We start from the raw sequence: 19,871 nt of genomic DNA on the forward strand, positions 1-19,871 counted from the left end.
TGGCGCCGCCATGGCGCTAAATATATACCCCAGCCGGCCCGTCCGCTCCTCAGTTCCTTCTTACCGCCCGTGACGGCAGTTGGAACTGTGGAGTGCTTGATAGCTCTTCACGTCCCTAGCTTTCTCTAGTTCATTGTTGTACATAGTTAGCATAGTTAGTTATAGTTGTTCAATTAGCATAGTTAGTGTTAGTTAGTTAGGCTAAAAAAGGGGGGGTTCCCCCTTTTTTTTTGCCTTAGCCGGTGCGGGCTCATGCCCAAAGCACCGGGCTTTAAGCCCTGCACGGGGTGCCAGAAACCGATGCCCGTAGGAGACCCGCACGACGCGTGTCTCCGCTGCTTAGGCGAAGGGCACCGAACTGACAAGTGCCTGATCTGTTTAAAATTCAAGCCGCGGACCCGCAAGGATCGAGATAGCCGCTTAAAACAGATCCTCATGGAGGAGTCCCTCCAACCACCGGCACCGCCCGCGCCGCCTCCGCGGCCTCCTCCCGTGCAGGACACACCGCCGGCACCGACTGCGGCACCGCCGGCGAAGAAAGCGGCTGCGAAGACTCGGCACCGCTCCCTCTCGCCCGCCAGGAAGCAAAGACTGGCGAAGGCTTTGGCTCAGGCGCGCGTGCAGGACTCCGCCAAGGCGACTCCGCAGCCTGCAGCCCCTGTGGTGCCTCTGCACAAACAGTGCATTGCACCTGTGACTCCGGCGCCGCAAGGGCCGTCGAGTCCGGCGCCGCCTCGCTCCCCGGTGCCGTCCGTGGTCGAGCCTCGGCGGCCGTCGACGCCGGAGACGTTCGCCTCTGCGCGAGAGCTGATACAGCTCATAGAGGCTCCAGGCCTCCGGCCCCCGGCACCGCCGGCGCGGGCTGTCGTCTCCAGGGGAAAACCGGCGGCAATGGTCCGGCCACCCTCCATGGAATCGAGGCGTGGACGTCGGTCACGGTCCCGGTCTCGCTCCCGCACCGTCGACAGCTTGCCGTCCCGCCGATCGCGCTCCCGGCACCGCACCCCATCGCGGCACCGATCGCAGTCTCCTCGTCGGTCGAAGTCCCGGTACCGCTCCGTTTCGCGGTACCGGTCGCACTCCCGACGTCGCACCAGATCGAGGTCGCCACCAGCTAGGCACCGCCGGTCTCAGTCCCGGCACCGTTCCCGGCACCGAGACTCCCGCGGACGCTCCAGGCGTCGCAGTTCGCACTCTCGGTCGAGCTCCCGACACCGGTCGAGCTCCCGGCACCGCGGTGATCATGGTCGGTCTCGGCATCGGAGATCTTACTCCCGGTCGAGCTCCCGGCACCGGACCAGCCCCCGGCACCGGCGCAGCTCCCGGCACCGGTCGAGCTCCCGGCACCGGTCGAGCTCCCGGCACCGTGAAGACCGTCGAGCGAGGTCGCCTTCCCAGCGCCGAGGGGAAGAGCATCCCCCGGCGGTGTGCCCTGGACCCTCTTTGGCACCTCCCTGGCCTTCCCGCCCTGAGTCGGTCGCCTCCGGCGCAGAAGCCTATGGGCTCCCGCCTCCAACGCCGCCAGCCCAGCCTAGCGGGGCCCAGCAGTGGGGTTTTTGGGTCCCATGGGCACAATATGAGTCGGACGCTATGCCTGCTCCGCCGAGGCCTCCAGCGGCCCACCGCAGAGTCCCAGAGGCATCGATATCCCGACCACCGCCATCCCCACCGCCAGCCGTTCCGGTGGTGCCAGAGTGCCCCTCCGAACCCTCAGCCCACCACGCAGTGGACCCCTCTTCGGCTGAGGTCGTTCAGGAGTTATCCTCCTCATCCTCTCCCGATGAGGCAGTGGCCGGCGCGGCATCAAGGGAGCCGCCCCCCGTTGATGCGAAGGCGCATCAAGACTTACTCCGCCGGGTGGCGACGGCTATGGACCTCCCTATAGAGGAAGTAAAAGAGGACGAGGACCCCATCACAAACGTGGTGGGGTCAGACGTGCCACTCCGGGTTGCGTTACCTTTTGTGCGCACGGTCCAACGAAACGCCACCACCATTTGGCAAACGCCCGCTTCCGTGCCTCCCACAGCCAGGGGAGTGGAAAGGAAGTACTCAGTCCCTCCATCGGGCTATGAGTACCTGTACGTGCATCCAACTCCGGACTCCCTGGTGGTACAGTCCGTTAACGATAGGGAGCGTAACGGCCAGCCGGCCGCTGCCCCAAAGGCGAAAGAGGCAAGGCGGATGGACCTTCTCGGCCGAAAGGTCTATTCTGCAGGGGGCCTGCAGATGAGGATCGGTAACCAACAGGTCCTCCTGGCCAGATACGTGTTCGACATACTCACGTCTCTGGCCAAGTTCACTGACCTCCTGCCGTCAACATCCCGCCAGGACTTCACCACAATGTTGGAGGAAGGGAGGCGGTCCTCTCGCTCCTCCATTACAGCCGGCCTCGACGCGGCGGACTCAGGGGCACGGACCTTAGCAACAGGGGTCACGATGCGGCGCATCGCCTGGCTCCAATCTTCCACCCTGCCTCCAGAAGTCCAGTTTACTCTCCAGGATTTGCCCTTTGACACCAAGGGATTGTTTTCGGAGAAGACGGATTCGCGGATCCAGTCGCTCAAGGACGGCCGGGTGGCGATCCGGACACTCGGGATGCATACGCCGGTTACGCAACGTAGACCTTTCTGCCCGCAGCCCTCCCGCTATCAGTCGCGGTACCGACCCTACCCGGCTCGGCGACCGGCCCAAAATCGCCGTCGCCCGTCGGGCAACCGCCGAAACCGGGGCCAGGCCGCTTCCAAAGCCCCACAGGCAGCGAAGCAACCCTTTTGATGGGACGCACGAGGGCTGCACATCACTCTCCCCTACGGATCCTCATCGTTTATTTCACAACCGCCTCTCCCGTTTTTTCTTGGAGTGGTCCCGAGTAACGTCGGACGGCTGGGTGCTCAGCACGGTCCACTCGGGATACCGTCTTCAGTTTGTTTCTCCACCTCCTTCCCACCCACCTTCCCTGTCCCTCTTCAGGGACCCCTCTCACGAGCAAGTCCTCCTACAAGAGGTCCAGACTCTGTTGAGCGTGGGTGCCGTAGAGGAGGTGCCTCCCTCCAGGCGGGGCAGGGGATTTTACTCCAGGTATTTCCTCATCCCCAAGGCAAAAGGCGGGCTACGTCCTATCCTGGACCTTCGCGGGCTGAACAGATACCTACTCAAGCCCAAGTTCCGCATGGTCACCTTGGGGACCATCATTCCCTCCCTGGATCCGGGAGACTGGTTTGCGGCCCTCGACATGAAGGATGCCTACTTCCATGTCGCTATCTACCCCCCTCATCGGCGCTACCTTCGGTTTGTGGCCAACGACGCCCACTACCAATTCGCCGTGTTGCCATTCGGCCTTTCGACCGCCCCCAGAGTATTCACCAAATGCATGGCGGTCGTCGCCGCAGCACTGCGACGGAACCAGATACACGTATACCCGTACCTGGACGACTGGCTGATTCGCGGTCTGTCCAGACAGCTCGTGAAGAGTCAGATAATAGAGGTCCTGGCCCTCTTTCGGCGCCTCGGTCTTCTTGTCAACACCGAGAAGTCAACTTTGATTCCGACGCAGCGAGTCGAATTCATTGGGGCGGTCCTCGACTCCACGATGGCCAGAGCCTGTCTCCCTCGCGCTCGACACCAGACGATGGTCTCCATCATCCGAGACCTCGTCAGTTTCCCGACCACGACGGTGCGGTCATGCCTCCGCCTCCTGGGCCACATGGCATCGTGTACATACGTCACCGCGTACGCACGACTTCACCTTCGTCCGTTTCAGTCCTGGCTCGCGACGGTGTACCGCCCGCATCGCGACGCCATCGACATGGTGGTCACAGTCAACAGGACGGCTCTCGACTCCCTCCGCTGGTGGCTCGACCCGGAGGTCGTGTGCGCCGGAGTTCCGTTCCACCCTCCCCGGCCATCGGCAACGTTGACCACGGACGCCTCTGCGCTCGGATGGGGGGCTCACCTGGGAGACCTCCACACTCAAGGCCTCTGGTCAGCAAGCGAGCTCACACTCCACATCAATGTCCGCGAGCTCCGAGCAATCCGTTTTGCGTGTCACACCTTTCGGACCAAGCTGCAAGGCCGCTGTGTGACAGTATTCACGGACAACACAACAGCAATGTTCTACGTGAACAAGCAGGGCGGAGCCCGCTCGTCACCTCTCTGCAGGGAAGCGATCCTCCTGTGGGAATTCTGTGTGGCCCACTCCATTCACCTGGAAGCGTCCTTTCTTCCGGGAGTGCAGAACACGCTGGCCGACCATCTCAGCAGGTCGTTTCTCTCCCACGAGTGGTCCCTCCGTCCCGACGTTGCTCTCACGATCTTCCAGAGGTGGGGGTTTTCCCCGGGTCGACCTCTTCGCCTCCAAGGCGAACAGGAAGTGTCTCCAGTTCTGTTCGTTCCGGGGGCACTCGCCGGGCTCTCTGTCGGACGCTTTCCTGTATCCGTGGCAGACTCACCTCCTCTATGCCTTCCCTCCGTTTCCACTCGTGCACAGAGTGCTCCAGAAGCTTCGGAGGGATCGAGCCACCATGATACTCGTGGCTCCAGCCTGGCCGAGGCAGCATTGGTACACCCTGCTGCTCGAGCTCTCCGTTCGGGAGCCCATCACCCTCCCATTGTGGCCGGACCTCATCACGCAGGACTTCGGCAAACTCCACCATCCGAATCTGCAGTCCCTCCATCTTACAGCCTGGTACCTGCGTGGTTGACCCACGCAGAGAGGGGCTGTTCGGCGGCGGTGCAGCAAGTCCTGCTTGAAAGCAGAAAGCCTTCCACTCGTACCACCTACATGGCAAAATGGAAGAGGTTCGCGCTCTGGTGTGACCAGCAAGGGCTCAACCCATTCGTGGTACCTGTCCCTACCATCCTAGATTACCTATGGTACCTTAAGGAACAGGGTCTGGCGGTTTCCTCCTTGCGGGTCCACCTCGCATCACTGTCCGCCTTTCGTCCGTCGGTGGAGGGTCGAACCATCTTTTCCAATCCGATGGTCTCCCGCTTCCTGAAGGGCCTCGACCGCTTGTACCCGCCAGTACGTCGCCCTGCCCCGACCTGGGACTTGAACCTCGTCCTGGCCAGGCTCATGTGTCCGCCATTCGAGCCTATGGCCACGTGTTCTCTCCTCTACCTCTCCTATAAAACGGCATTCCTGGTTGCCATAACGTCTGCAAGGAGAGTCTCGGAGCTCCGAGCGTTGACGGCGGGCCCCCCCTACACCGTCTTTCACGCTGATAAGGTGCAGCTTCGTCCTCACCCGGCCTTCCTACCAAAGGTGGTCTCGGCCTTCCACCTTAATCAGGACGTCTTTCTCCCGGTTTTCTTTCCGAAGCCCCATGCTTCGTCCCGGGAGCAACAGCTCCACACTCTCGACGTCCGTCGGGCGCTGGCGTTTTACATCGACCGGACAAGGTCCTTTCGGCGTTCCACCCAACTCTTCATCGCAGTCGCTGATCGCATGAAGGGCGAACCGGTCTCTACCCAGCGCATTTCCTCCTGGGTGACTCAATGCATCAGGTCATGCTACGAGCTGGCTCACGTGACACCATGTCGACTCACCGCTCATTCGACGAGGGCGCACGCCTCGTCAGCCGCCTTCCTGAGCCATGTCCCCATCCAGGACATCTGCAGAGCGGCCACCTGGTCTTCGGTCCACACCTTCGCCTCCCACTACGCGTTGGTGCAGCAGTCTAGAGACGATGCAGCCTTCGGCTCTGCGGTATTGCATTCCGCCACGTCTCACTCCGACCCCACCGCCTAGGTAAGGCTTGGGAATCACCTAACTGGAATGCATTGGAGCAATCACTCGAAGAAGAAAGAACGGTTACTCACCTGTAGTAACTGTTGTTCTTCGAGATGTGTTGCTCCAATCCATTCCAGACCCGCCCTCCTTCCCCACTGTCGGAGTAGCCGGCAAGAAGGAACTGAGGAGCGGACGGGCCGGCTGGGGTATATATTTAGCGCCATGGCGGCGCCACTCCAGGGGGCGCCAGCCGGCCCGCCGGGGTTGCTAGGGAAAAAGTTCCGGAGAAGCCGTGCACGCGCGGCGCGCACACCTAACTGGAATGGATTGGAGCAACACATCTCGAAGAACAACAGTTACTACAGGTGAGTAACCGTTCTTTCCCAATCCTGCTGGAAAAGTATAACGAGTAGGGTTCCGCAGGGGTCTGTTTTGGGGCCAGCTCTGTTCAATATCTTTATCAACGACTTAGATATTGGCATAGAAAGTACGCTTATCAAGTTTGCAGATTATACCAAACTGGGAGGGATTGCAACTGCTTTGGAGGATAGGGTCAAAATTCAAAATGATCTGGACAAATTGGAGAAATGGTCTGAGGTAAACAGGATGAAGTTTAATAAAGGCAAATGCAAAGTGGTCCACTTAGGAAGGAACAATCAATTTCACACATACAGAATGAGAAGAGACTGTCTAGGAAGGAGTATGGCAGAAAGGGATCTAGGGGTTATAGTGGACCACAAACTAAATATGAGTCAACAGTGTGATGCTGTTGCAAAAAAAGCAAACATGATTCTGGGATGCATTAACATGTGTGTTGTGAGCAAGACACAAGAAGTCATTCTTCCACTCTACTCTGTGCTGGTCAGGCCTCAGCTGGAGTATTGTGTCCAGTTCTGGGCACCGCATTTCAAAAAAGATGTGGAGAAATTGGAGAGGGTCCAGAGAAGAGCAACAAGAATGATTAAAGGTCTTGAGAACATGACCTATGAAGGAAGGCTGAAAGAATTAGGTTTGTTTAGTTTGGAAAAGAGAAGACCGAGAGGGTACATGATAGCAGTTTTCAGGTATCTAAAAGGGTGTCATAAGGAGGAGGGAGAAAACTTGTTAATCTTAGCCTCTAAGGATAGAACAAGAAGCAATGCGCTTAAACTGCAGTAAGGGAGGTTTAAGTTGGACATTAGGAAAAAATTCCTAACTATCAGGGTGGTTAAACATTGGAATAAACTGCCTAAGGAGGTTGTGGAATCTCCATCTCTGGAGATATTTAAGAGTAGGTTAGATAAATGTCTATCAGGGATGGTCTAGACAATATTTGGTCCTGCCATGAGGGCAGGGGACTGGACTCGATGACCTCTCGAGGTCCCTTCCAGTCCTAGAGTCTACGAATCTATGAATCTAAATCTGGAGTTGTAGGAGGTGGAAGGCAGCAAACTCATATACTCATTTAATCTCTCTTTCAGACTCTACCCTGGCAGCTCCACATTTCTTTTTAGGAGTAGGTTTTTGAAGGATGGAAATGGGGCCTTCTAGGGCTTATATAGTTGGACTACTAAAAATAATTGTACTGGATTTTATCAGAGCAGAATAAAATAAAATTTTAAAGTTCAGATAATTTTTTAGGGTAGTTTACTGAATGATAGAATAGCAAACAGAAAATTATTGCCACATACATTGTCTTTTAAAACATTTTTACTCTGTGCTGGAGAAGCATGACACACCTAGACGGCACAGATAAACGGACAGTCTGTGAGCTGGAAATACTCGTCCAAAAACACACAGGACCAAATCCTAGTTCTTTACTCTGTCTCTACTCAATCGGTGTGAAAATCAAGGACCAGATTGCTCCTTTCCACAGTAAAACTTGAAGGCAATTAGCTAAGGGGAAGGAAAAGTTCATGACGATAACATACAAAGGTTGTCCTCCATTGGTCTAGTTGGAAAGGGAACAGATTTGGCCACTTCCCTCTCCCCTCACAGAATGGTCTGAGTGGCCATTGGGATCCACAAAAGGCCTATACTTCTGAACTGGATTTGTATCCCTGGCATCTTCTTGCTCCTTAGCAGCACAAATCCAATAAAGCTGTGCTATCGGGAACTGTCCCTGACTATGGCTACATCCTGGACTGAATTACCTATGGTTGGATCCAGCAAGGCCTGTGTGGATCTCAAAAACAATTGCAAAGCTCAAGAACCTGCTGATCAGAGAACTGCCAGTTTGAAAACCTACCAACAATAAATGATCAGAGTATAATGAGTAGTTTGTTGTGAGTGGGTATACAAGAGGATATGTATTTAAATAATTCCTCTATTTGAGCAGCAATGTATACAGATTGTTTTTATAATTTTTACCTTTAATAAAAGTTACTGCATATTTAAAAGAACCATACAACATTTTACAATAATTATTAAAATTACACATGTGTAATGCTGTATATGCTAATAAGATGAACTGAAATATTTGCAGGCCTTCAGTAAAAAGAAAATTGATGACCGAAAAGAGTGGTTAACAAACTTCATGGAAGACAGAAGACAGCGTCGGTTACATGGCCTTCCAGAGGTTAGTTCTAAATGAGAAGAGGCCTGGAGGATGATGCAGTTTCAATGTTGAAATTATATTTAAAATTAATGCAGTTTCAATGTTGAAATTATACTGATATATACATTTTCTTTTAGCAATTTCTATATGGTACAGCAACAAAGCATTTGACTTACAATGACTTCATTAACAAGGAGTTGATTCTCTTCTCAAACTCAGACAATGAGAGATCCATTCCATCCCTGGTTGATGGTAAGTAGATATTCATGGTGATTTATAAGGATGTACCTTTTTATCCTTGTCATTTTGAAGGATATGACTGTATTTGAAAAGATGTTGGTACTGTGAGAATGAATTTTTGGAATTAGTGAGAGAAATTGAGAACCTATATGTTTCTGCTTCATTACGTTGCCTGTAATGTACAGTACTGAGTTGTCTCCTCTCTGAAGTAAAACTAGAGGCAGCTCAAGCTGTAGCTTAACAACCTGTCCACTTGGCCAAACCTCTTCCCTGTACTGTGAAGGTGCTCTACTTCTGTTGCAAGTGCTCCTTTCTTTCAGTGTTCATATTCATCAACATTCAATTCAAATTAGCAATAGGGAGTGGATTAGGGTGAAAGTCCTGTCCTCTTCCCTTCTCACATCAAGGACAGTGTTTTGGAGGCATGCTGGGATCTTTCAGGAATTCTGTCAGGTTCACCACCATTTCTCTCGTGGAGCAACATAGATATGCAAAGAAGCACCCCAGACACAAAGCGTGCTCCATTTGTAAAGCTCACAGCAGGAGAAGGAGATATATGCCTATCCTGTTTTCAGCCCATGTACTCTTGCTCAGCCAGGAAAAAGGGGCTTGGAGTCTCATAGGTGGGATGGGATTTCCCCTTTCCCTCAACAACATAGACTTCACAACAAAGCACAAAGTGTGCTTAAGACAGGTGATACCCAGAGAGAGGTACACACAGACTGCCATTCTTATTCAGCTGCAATAGAGAAGAACCCTTAATCAGACAACTTCTAATTTAGGTGAGAAGCCTAAGGTTCCTTGCTCATAGTACTTAAATAGGGGCTAGCCAGCCTGGGGGAAAGACAGATATCTTTTCCCTTCATGCAAGGGTAAACCTTCTACTGCCCCTTCTCTATTGACCTCTTCTTAGATGAGGAAGAATAGCATGCAAGCTCCCAACCAAAAGCATCCAGGGAAAGCGTATGCAAAAATCTCAAAACCCCCTTAAGGGTGGAAAAGAGAGTATTTGATCATGTAAATAAAGACTGTAACATTATGCATCTGCACATGGGGTTGAATGGATCACATTAATTCTGGCATGTCTTAACTTTTGAGTGCTTGACTTTGCAACCTTAATGTTCTTTTAACATAACTTTTCCAAATAAAGCAAACTGAAAGAAATTCCATCATGTGGAACCATATTCATCCCCACATAGGTTATCAGTGGGGTTGGAACTTTTATATCCATAGCACAAACCTCTACTGCCCGAGAAACAGAAAACTGGTAGCCATAGTAGGCTGGTGTCTTTTATGTAGATGAGTCACTAGAGAGGAATGACATAGTTTTCTACTGGATTTTATAGTTACTCTCTAGATAGCAAAAGAGTGTTTGGCACTCAGGAAACCTGGGTTCTGTTCCAGGTTCAGGGTGTGTGTTTTAATGGTTACAGACCCTTCTGCACCTGTCCCCACCCTACTCCTATTCCCACTATAGGGTGGCCCTCTACCCATTCTAGCCTTTGTCCCTCTCTGCTCCTAACCCCTCTTTGTCTGAGTCTGCCTATGTCCTGCTCTCAGGCTGTTTGGATAGCAGCAGGAGAGCAGAGAGCGCAGGGGAGACCTGGCTCTCAGTGCTGGTGCCCTGCGCCACGATAGACCGCAATAGCTGTGAGCAACAATGGCAGGGAAAGTCTGCCAAGCCTTGGGCTGGACCATGCTCAGTCCATATGAAATGTTCTTAAAATTTAGCTGCCAGCCTCTAACAGCAGATGTATGAAGAGTGTGTGCAAAGGGCGATTTTCAGAAATAACTCAGCCATATTTGGGTGGCTTTTCATGGGGAACGCAGAAGGCACCTTTCTGAATCCAGGGATAGGATTGAGATTTAGCAGGATAGTGTGGGGAATTATTGAATGCTGCATGTTAATATTAAGTTAATTAGCCAGAAAACTTCAGTTTATATTGCGGTCTCTTTCCATCAGCAAAATGTTTGCTTACAGTTGGTTAATATAAATATGTTCTTTTACACTGTGTTTATGAATTTGCTAAATATTGTGTAGATTTATTTTCATTCAACATAACATTTATCTCCCTTTCAAAAGAGATTAGAAATGTGTTCTCGTAGAGAGAGAGAGAGAGACAGAATTTATAATTTCAAAAAGGTGTGTGTGTGTGTGTATTTAAAAAGCATTATTTTTCTAAACAGGTTTTAAGCCAGGGCAGCGCAAAGTTTTGTTCACTTGCTTTAAGAGAAACGATAAACGTGAGGTTAAAGTTGCTCAGCTGGCTGGTTCTGTTGCTGAAATGTCAGCCTATCATCATGGAGAGGTGAGTATGAAAAATGGGAAGGATGTATTTTTTCTATATAGAATATAGGTGAAATTTTTATTTAGTCAACAGCACTTAATGATTGACCAAGAGTCCTACGAGTAGAAGTGTTCAGAACTTTTTTAAGAAAGTGAACCAAATGGAATCCATTTTGATAAGAAGACAGTTTTATTCCTTCATGCACAGCCAAGTCTCAACCAAAGATTGTAGGCTGTGGGAAATTATGCTGGGGCAGCGAGTTAGTGGACTTGGACCAGGTCCTCAGTTATGCCAACTGTATACCTGATCATGTTTTAGACTTAGGCAGGAAAGACAAATTGTTTTTATGCAAAAGTAAAGAAAGTAAAAATGGGATTTTGTGATCTCTTTCCAGAACATTTTGAAATTGTGTGACATAGTTTCTTGTGTTTAATAAGATTAAAGTATTTGTTTTCCGGCCTTTCTGGTATTTATCTGGAATATTAGCAATACCGCCAAAGACTAGCATTGTCAAAATATAAATATAAAAATATACATTCAAAAAGCCACCATCATCATTTTGTGAAAGAGGAGGGATGGTGCACAATCTCCTGTACACAGAAGTGAGTGTTTGAAAACTCAAACAAAACGTGTGAGGGTAGGGGATGAGAAAGTAATGCATATGAAAACTTCCTTGTACAGAAGGACAATGAGAGAGAATACAATATTTTAACAGTTGAACTACAGATGCCCTATTTCTGTAATAAATTATAGCCTTCCATTTTTCAGAGAGACCATGTTTGAAATCAGAGTAGAATGAGTCATGGATTATCTGGCAATGAAAACCTGTTATACTTGCTGATTAGGAAAGAGTGCAGTTTCTTACACTGAATAGTAACAATGTGTATGTATTTTCTTCCAGCAAGCATTAATGATGACTATTGTCAACTTGGCTCAGAACTTTGTTGGAAGTAACAATGTTAATCTACTGCAGCCTATTGGTCAGTTTGGTACCAGGCTTCATGGTGGGAAGGATGCTGCCAGCCCTCGTTATATTTTCACAATGTTAAGGTAAACGCTTGCTCAAAACAAATTAAACTAAAAACACATAGAGCCAAATTTTCAAATTGCCTTTGCACTACAAGATTTGCAAGCATGTATTTGTTTGTGAGCATGTATGTAAGAGCCCAAGGAAATCAAGTAGCTGCGTGTGCTCAAATTCCTGATTTACATGTGCAAATACATTTTTTGTACACATAGATTTTCCTGCTAATTTTGTGAGAATAGTACTTGAGGACTTAAAAAAAAGTTAGCTGTACAAATTTTACTTTGAATCATAAGGTTACAGTTTGAAAAGGCAGATCATCCAGTTCAACTGTCAGTCTTCAAAAATGGAACTGTGAGATTTCATGTTGTGTCTTTCTGATTCCACATAAAATGTGTTAGTCCTTTTACCCATGAATGTATTTCTATGTGGCAGCCTTACAACTCAGTATAGGCTTTGAAAGTCAAGCTGTGTTGTTTTCTTCTTCCACATGGCCAGCATTTAGATTCTGCAAACAAAATTATGATCTCAGTTGCACCTGTGCAACCACAATGTAAGCTAATGGGATTTCCTAAGTATAATTGAGAATATAATTTAAAGACAGTGGAGTGGCCTGGAAGTAAATTAGAGTGTAGTTTGGCAGACAGAATTTGTTCCCTATAGTAAAATCTAGTATTTTGTCCAGTCTGATTGTAAATGTTACACTGTGTGGCTTCTACCATTTCCCTTAATAAATTAGTTCACATTGATATTGAGCCTTAATTTCCTTTTGTTAATTTCATTTGATTATTCTAGTTATATCCCCTTCTGCATGAATATCAGTTTTGGATCCTTTCCACATATAAATGTTTCTATGGAACAGTACTTTAATAGATTTAATATGTTCTCCAGTTCATTTGATCCATATGTGCTAGGAGACTGATTTGCCTACTTTATTGTGCATAATTGGCAAAGGCCCACTGATGAAACCTCTGTTTGCAAAGTGTTTCATGGACTGTTAAGGCTTTTATGCCTACAGTTAAGCTTGGCTTTTTTGGTTTGGTTTGAAACTGTAAATATTTCTTTTTTTCTTACTGTCTGCTTGACTTACCTCTAGTCTTTTGAGTGGAGGTAATGAAATACATGAGTCCTGAGTACTTCAGTGTACCGGTTTTCTGTAAGTTTTAAAAATTGGACGGTAAGATACATCCATACGTGGTCACAGAAACGCCCCCCCCCCAATAAACCTCAAGTACCCTGTATTTATTATGAACAGATTGTTCCACTATGAAGGTTCAATAATACCTCTGTCCTTGTTTCAGAAAACAGTATTTTCAGCTTCATAATGACAATTAAAAGAGAAAGTACAATTATTTTAATGAGATGAAATTTGGGCCCGTTAATCTTCATAGTGTAACACGTTTTTTGACTTACTGGACTCTTGTTAAATTATGTTGTTTTCTTCTTTTTTTCAAAGCTCTTTAGCACGGCTGCTTTTTCCTGCAGTGGATGACAACCTGCTTAAGTTCCTTTATGATGATAACCAGCGCGTAGAACCAGAGTGGTATATTCCCATCATTCCCATGGTTTTAGTAAATGGTGCTGAGGGAATTGGTACAGGATGGGCTTGTAAACTTCCTAACTATGATACCAGAGAGATTGTGAACAATGTCAGACGAATGTTGGATGGCTTGGATCCCCATCCTATGGTAATGTAACTCACAGTATCTGCTGCTATTTTTATGTTTCCTAAACAAACCTGAGTTTTGCATTTATAAAGAGCATCTTATATCACTTTAGAAACACATCACTGCCAAATGATTACCACCTTTGGAGAGGAATTTATTGTTTTATGTCTTATTCCCATTGAAACCAGTACATTGTAATTTTACTGATTCTTTTAAAGGCTTATTCCTCCATTCTACTCATTGATTTGTCAATGTGCTCTCAAAACCATAATTGTTGTGGAAAGAACTATTGAATATTGCGATCTGGTGGCTAAAAAGCTGTATCAGTCATTTCTTTAAGATAAGTTACACTAGATCTTCAGCCAATCTTAAAGCCTCTATGGCTTGCATTGGAATCTCTAAAGCTTCCTTTGTCTTGACTAAACTATGTTCACTTTTATGTTCCTCCATAGCTAGAAGAAAAATAGTGTTATTAAACAGGAAAACCAACTATTTCCAAATCATAACTCTTATGTGTTCATTTGTTTAAAGTTTGTTTGGGAACCTCTCAATTCTGCTACATATCTGAAGAGGCTCCAAATGCTAGAAGAAAAGAAGAGCCCAGCTCAATCTGAAATCATTTCAGCATAAATTCAGCTGAAATCTAGACAGTAGAAACAACCCTTTCATGTTTATTACTAGTTTGCACATCAGTGCTGGGTTAGATTTGCCCATTTCATAGAAGCAAAATTTTATTTTTTTAATTGTATTTTTCAGTTCAGATTCCACTTGCTGGACTTCTGCAGTTCGATCCCTGTTCATGGCCTTTGAGAAAGCAGCTTTAGCTTTCACAACACAGAGGATTTCCTCTCACCAACTGTTGGGAATGCCACATAAATTAATTTTTTCAGTAATTGGAATCTGTTGGCCTTCCTTTTAGGAGAACCTGAGAATTCAGTGTATTTAACCTGCATTCTGTCCTGTTTGGCCAAAGGGCCTTGTCTACTGTAACCGTGCCTTAGTGGGTCATGACTGAGGATGCCAAATTCAGGACGAACTTTTGAGAAATAGGGCAAACACAACCCAAAACTGGTGGTTATTCTTTTATAAGATATACCAAACCAGCCACAAAAGTAAACTCCTGTTTCAACACACTGGCTAACAAGAAAACATAAAGGCAGTTTCCTCAGGCATTCCAGTTCTTATATTACCAAAAACACTGGATTCAGAGATGAGTGGTTCTTTACAACCAGTCTCATCAAATAATAGGTTCTTCTGATCCCAAAGGACCAGCCACACACCCACGTCACAATATAACTTAGATCTTACCCAAAAATCACACTGATGCCAATCCTTTAGTATCTAAAATCTAAAGATTTATTTATAAAAAGAAAGAAAAGTGAGAGTTAAAATTGGTTAAAGGAATCAATTACATACAGTAATGGCAAAGTTCTTGGTTCAGGCTTGTAGAAGTGATGGAATAAACTGCTGGCTTAAGTCTCTGGAGTACATCCACAGCTTGGATGGGTCATTCAGTCCATTGTACAGAGCTTCAGTTTGTAGCAAAGTTCCTCCAGAGGTAAGAAGCAGGATTGAAGACAAAATGGAGAAGATGCAGCTGTCTTTTATAGTCTTTTGCCATGCAGCCTGTGCTTCCTTTGTTTCAAACACAAGCTGACCAGCACATGGCTTGGAAGCCTTAGAGTTCTGTCCATAGGCATGTCCCTGCATGCCTTGCTGAGTCATAAGGTGTATCCCTTGTCTTCTCTCAATGGGTCAGTTGTATACCTGAAGGTCCTTAATGGGACATCAGGCAGGCTAGGCAGTGCTGATGCCAAACTGTCTGGGGGTGTCACCCAGAAGCATATCACAAGTTTGAAATACAGACATACATATATATTTATAACTCATAATACAAAGTGATTCAAACATATAACAAGATTATCATATCTGGCAAATTATACAGATATCTTACATGGCATATCTGGCTGTGACCGGTGTCCCAGTGGGGGATAGCTATGGTCACTCAGTTAGGGTGAACTGCAAAGAATGAGGCAGACAATCACCATAAAGCTGGTGGATATTCCAATACTTCTAACTTCACATACAAAAATGATACATGTATACAGATAGCAAAACATAACTTTTTCATAGACACCTCACTCGACAATCTTTGTACAATATTTGCTGCAAATATATAACAGTGGTTGCGACAATGATCTATATGGTCATATTTTAATCAGATAACGTCACATCTACACTAGCATTTTTCCAAAAAAACTCACTGCCATCTTCCAAATAAGTATCACCTATTCACAAAAAGTTCTAATTATAATATATTCCCACCATTTAATATGTTTGTTTTCATTTGTACTGTAATATATCTGCAGTGTATTGTAAAGGGTGTTGTAAATTTACAGCTTTATATGAAACATAATTCTTCCCAACTTTTCATTTTGAAGAACATTATTAATATTATTACTTGCACCTGCAGCTTCCAAACTACAAAAATTTTAAAGGAACTATCCAGGAACTTGGTCAGAATCAGTATGCAGTTAGTGGTGAAATATTTGTGGTGGACAGGAATACAGTAGAGATTACAGAGCTTCCAGTGAGAACGTGGACCCAGGTTAGTAACAGTGAAATACATTTAGTTTAAGACAAATTTCCTAGACTACTTAATCACCTATTCAGATGAATTCTTCAGGCTGGTGGTAGTATGTATTTCAGGAAACAAAGCATGGGTTTCCTTTTGCTTGGCCTTAGTAGAAGGTGTGTTTATTGTCATGCTACCTACTGTACTTTACTGTAAGGAATACCATTTTTTCTTCTTGAATTAATCCACAATCCTCTGTATGTCTTCAAACATGCCATTCATCCTTTGCTTAGGGACATCAAATGCCTGCATGACTGATGTCAGTTCTGGTCTGCATTCTGCAGATTGTCTTGTCAAAAGGTTCAAATAATGATTTTTTTTTTTTTTACCAAGTGGCTCTATGAGTGACTCTTGGTGACACAGGGCATTGTAATCCCTTAACGTTGTGTGACTTTAGAGCATATCCATTTGCATTGTTCAGCCATGGTGAGGAATTACAATTCTTGCTTTATGTTCTTCATTTCTACTGTTTGCTATCTTTCTTGTAGGTATACAAAGAACAAGTGCTAGAACCTATGTTGAATGGGACCGAAAAAACTCCAGCATTAATTTCCGATTACAAAGAGTACCATACTGATACAACTGTGAAATTTGTTGTGAAAATGACAGAAGAAAAGCTTGCTCAAGCCGAAGCTGCTGGATTGCACAAAGTCTTTAAACTTCAAACAAGTCTTACTTGTAATTCTATGGTAACTTTTCTATGTTTGACTACCAGAATCATTACGGTAGCTTGTTGTGAGCTCACCTGTTTTTGTGATGGCCTGCTGGTGGCACTTTATTGGTCCAATACATGACATAACACATCTCTTTCATGTTTTGTTACTGACAAAAAGAATTACTGTGCATTTAAGTTGTTAGTTCTGTGATACAACAGATTTGTCTCTGGCTTATTCATTCATATTGGGCAGTGTAACTTAAATTTTGAAGCTTCATCAGAAAAATCTGGTGCATTGGACAATGTTGTATACTTTAAAAATGTAGTTAATATCATATTGTCATTATAGAATAACAATAATAATTTGGTTCAATGGCTGTAAAATATTCAGTAGATCTCAGAAGAAACACATCCATTGTAGTGTTCAGGTATCTTTTAGCCTGAAGTAACTGAATTTTTTTTCTGCCAGCTAGACAGTTCAAATTTCTTTTCACCCAGAAGCTGTGCAGCTAGGCAATACCATTTAAATATAAAAGATATTATTCATATGAACACTTACTTTCCGCCTTACCTTACACTGCATCTGTACACTACGAATGAGAGGGCAATTCCCCTGCTTGTCCATGTATACTTGTGCTAGCTTTTATTGAGCTAGCGTCTGTATAAATAGCAGTGTTGCCTCTGTAGCACTGGTAGTGGCAGTGGAGGCACAGCTGACCTGTGCCAAGTACAAACCCACCTGAAACTGGGTTTAATATAATATCTTTATATTAACAAAAGATAGTGCAATCTACAAGTCAAAGCATGAAGGGGCATACAAATGTTTAGCATATCTGGCATGTAAATATCTTGGAAAGCCACAACAATGCCATGTGAACACCTATTTTCACTTTTCAGGTGACATTGTAAATAAGAAGTGGGCAGCAGCATCTCCCATAAGTGTAAACAAACTTGTTTTTCTTAGTGATTGGGTGAACAAGAAGTAGGACTGAGTGGACTTGTAGGCGCTAAAGTTTTACATTATTTTGTTTTTGAGTGATAAAATTATGTAAAAAAAAAATTCTACATTTATAAGTTGCACTTTCACGATAGAGATTGCACTTCAGTACTTGTATGAGGTGAATTGAAAAATACAATTTATCTTTTTTTACAGTGCAAATATTTGTAATAAAAATAATAATGTGAGCACTGCACACTTTGTATTTTGTGTTGTAATTGAAATCAATATATTTGAAAATGTAGAAAAACATCCAAAATAGTTGTTATAAATTTCAATTGGTATTCTATTATTAATAGTTTGATTAAAACTGTGATTAATCATGATTAATTTTTTTAATTGAGTTAATTTGTTTTGAGTTAATCGCTTGAGTTAACTGCGATTAATTGACTGCACTACTTTATATATATAGATATAGATATATATATAGAGAGAGAGAGAGAGAGAGAGGTAGATAAAATTAGGCCCTGAATGCCTCTGCTAAATTCAGGGATGTTCATAAATATTTCAAATAGTGTTTGAAAATATTAGTGCATTAGCTGGATGGGATTTGTTTCTATCACTATATGCATGTTCATGTGCTGTATGATTGTACATTAGGGACTGATTTTGATCTCCTACCAGTTGTACATAGGTACAACTACAGTGATGTCAATGCAGTTAAACTTGATTTACATCCCTGTAAATAAGATCATGATCTTTCTGTAAGAAACTTTTTAAAAATCCAACTCTGTATACAGTGTGTGTGTGTATATGTAACATTAGACTATACATAAACTCACACTTATGTGGTGTTTTAACAAAGTTTAATTTACAAAATTATTATTTTGTTTGCATCTTCTGTAGGTGCTATTTGATCATATGGGATGTCTGAAGAAGTATGAAACTGTGCAAGATATTCTGAAGGAATTCTTTGATTTACGATTAAATTACTATAGTTTGCGCAAGGAGTGGCTTGTAGGAATGTTGGGGGCAGAATCTACCAAGCTTAACAATCAAGCTCGCTTCATTCTAGAGAAGATACAGGGGAAAATTACCATCGGTAAGAAGAAAAATTATAAAACTTAAAAGTTAGAACTGATAAATATAGAAAAAACATTTTGAGAAGTAATTTAGATCAAACTAACAGAGAAAAAAAAGGCATCAGTTTTCTTGACCCAAACATTATTTTGTGTCTCACACATAGAGAATAGATCAAAGAGAGATTTGATTCAAATGTTAGTCCAGAGAGGTTTTGAATCTGACCCAGTGAAAGCCTGGAAGGAAGCACAAGAAAAGGTAATGATCTGAGTCCTTCTTGATTCTTTGCAGATTAAGTAATGTGGTATTTGTAGGGGAGAGATGTGGAAATTGTTTTATAGTTATGGATAAGATTTATTATTCTTGTGTGGAATTGTGAATATTTAATAGGTTAGTGTTAAGAACTATAAACATCTGTATAATTTAAATGGTTATATTTTTTGTTCATGTATGTTAATGACAATAAAAAAATAAAGATTCTCTCTCTCCCTTTCCCTTTGCCAGTTTACCATTTAAATTAGTATCTTGAAGAGAAATTAACTAAGAAAGAACATTGCCACATATCACTCTCCTGTATGTAGATAAATTAAAAACACAAAACTGGGCTAGTTCAAACTTGAAATCTAAACACACAAAAAGGAGAAAATTCACAGTTATCTGTCATGGGGTGCACCACTCACTGCTGGTCTGACACCTCCTCCTGGTCACTCTAGGGATTAGCTCTAAAGGTCAGTGCTCCCTTCCACAGCTTGCATGCTGTCATTCTCTCTCTCACACAGGTCTGCAGCTCCTCTCTGGTCCTCATTCGTCCCACAGTGTCCTCTTTGTGACTCAGCCCTCTGGCCGGGTCACCCAGTGTTCCCCCCCTTCCAGGGTTGCAGTCCCTTCTCTCTAGCAGTCCTAGGCAGTGTTCCCGCTCACTGCCCCATGATGCCACTCCTTCAGCAGCTGGAAGGGGAACCTGGGCCTGCCCTCTACTCCATGTTCCAGGCCAGGGGCCTTCAGCTCAGTAGTACTGGGCTTTCCTCTCTCAGCCCTCACTGCTCCTTCCCTGGATAGCTTCCTACCACACCTGGTT

At 45.1% G+C, this 19,871-nt stretch overlaps 1 protein-coding gene across 2 annotated transcripts in view; it reads left to right on the forward strand.

The window, feature by feature from the left end:
- TOP2B (DNA topoisomerase II beta) overlaps window positions 1–19,871 on the forward strand; it is a 137,498-nt gene that overhangs the window by 100,628 nt on the left and 16,999 nt on the right. For both annotated transcript variants that reach the window (XM_045003214.1, XM_045003213.1), the window contains exons 17-25: window positions 8,196–8,288; window positions 8,405–8,519; window positions 10,695–10,816; window positions 11,697–11,845; window positions 13,276–13,507; window positions 15,960–16,094; window positions 16,610–16,810; window positions 18,620–18,815; window positions 18,960–19,051. In XM_045003214.1, the coding sequence (XP_044859149.1) occupies window positions 8,196–8,288; window positions 8,405–8,519; window positions 10,695–10,816; window positions 11,697–11,845; window positions 13,276–13,507; window positions 15,960–16,094; window positions 16,610–16,810; window positions 18,620–18,815; window positions 18,960–19,051 (1,335 nt within the window). The remainder of the gene's footprint in view (window positions 1–8,195; window positions 8,289–8,404; window positions 8,520–10,694; window positions 10,817–11,696; window positions 11,846–13,275; window positions 13,508–15,959; window positions 16,095–16,609; window positions 16,811–18,619; window positions 18,816–18,959; window positions 19,052–19,871) is intronic.

The sequence above is a fragment of the Mauremys mutica genome, chromosome 2 (assembly GCF_020497125.1).
Source record: "Mauremys mutica isolate MM-2020 ecotype Southern chromosome 2, ASM2049712v1, whole genome shotgun sequence".
Lineage (NCBI taxonomy): Eukaryota > Metazoa > Chordata > Testudines > Geoemydidae > Mauremys > Mauremys mutica.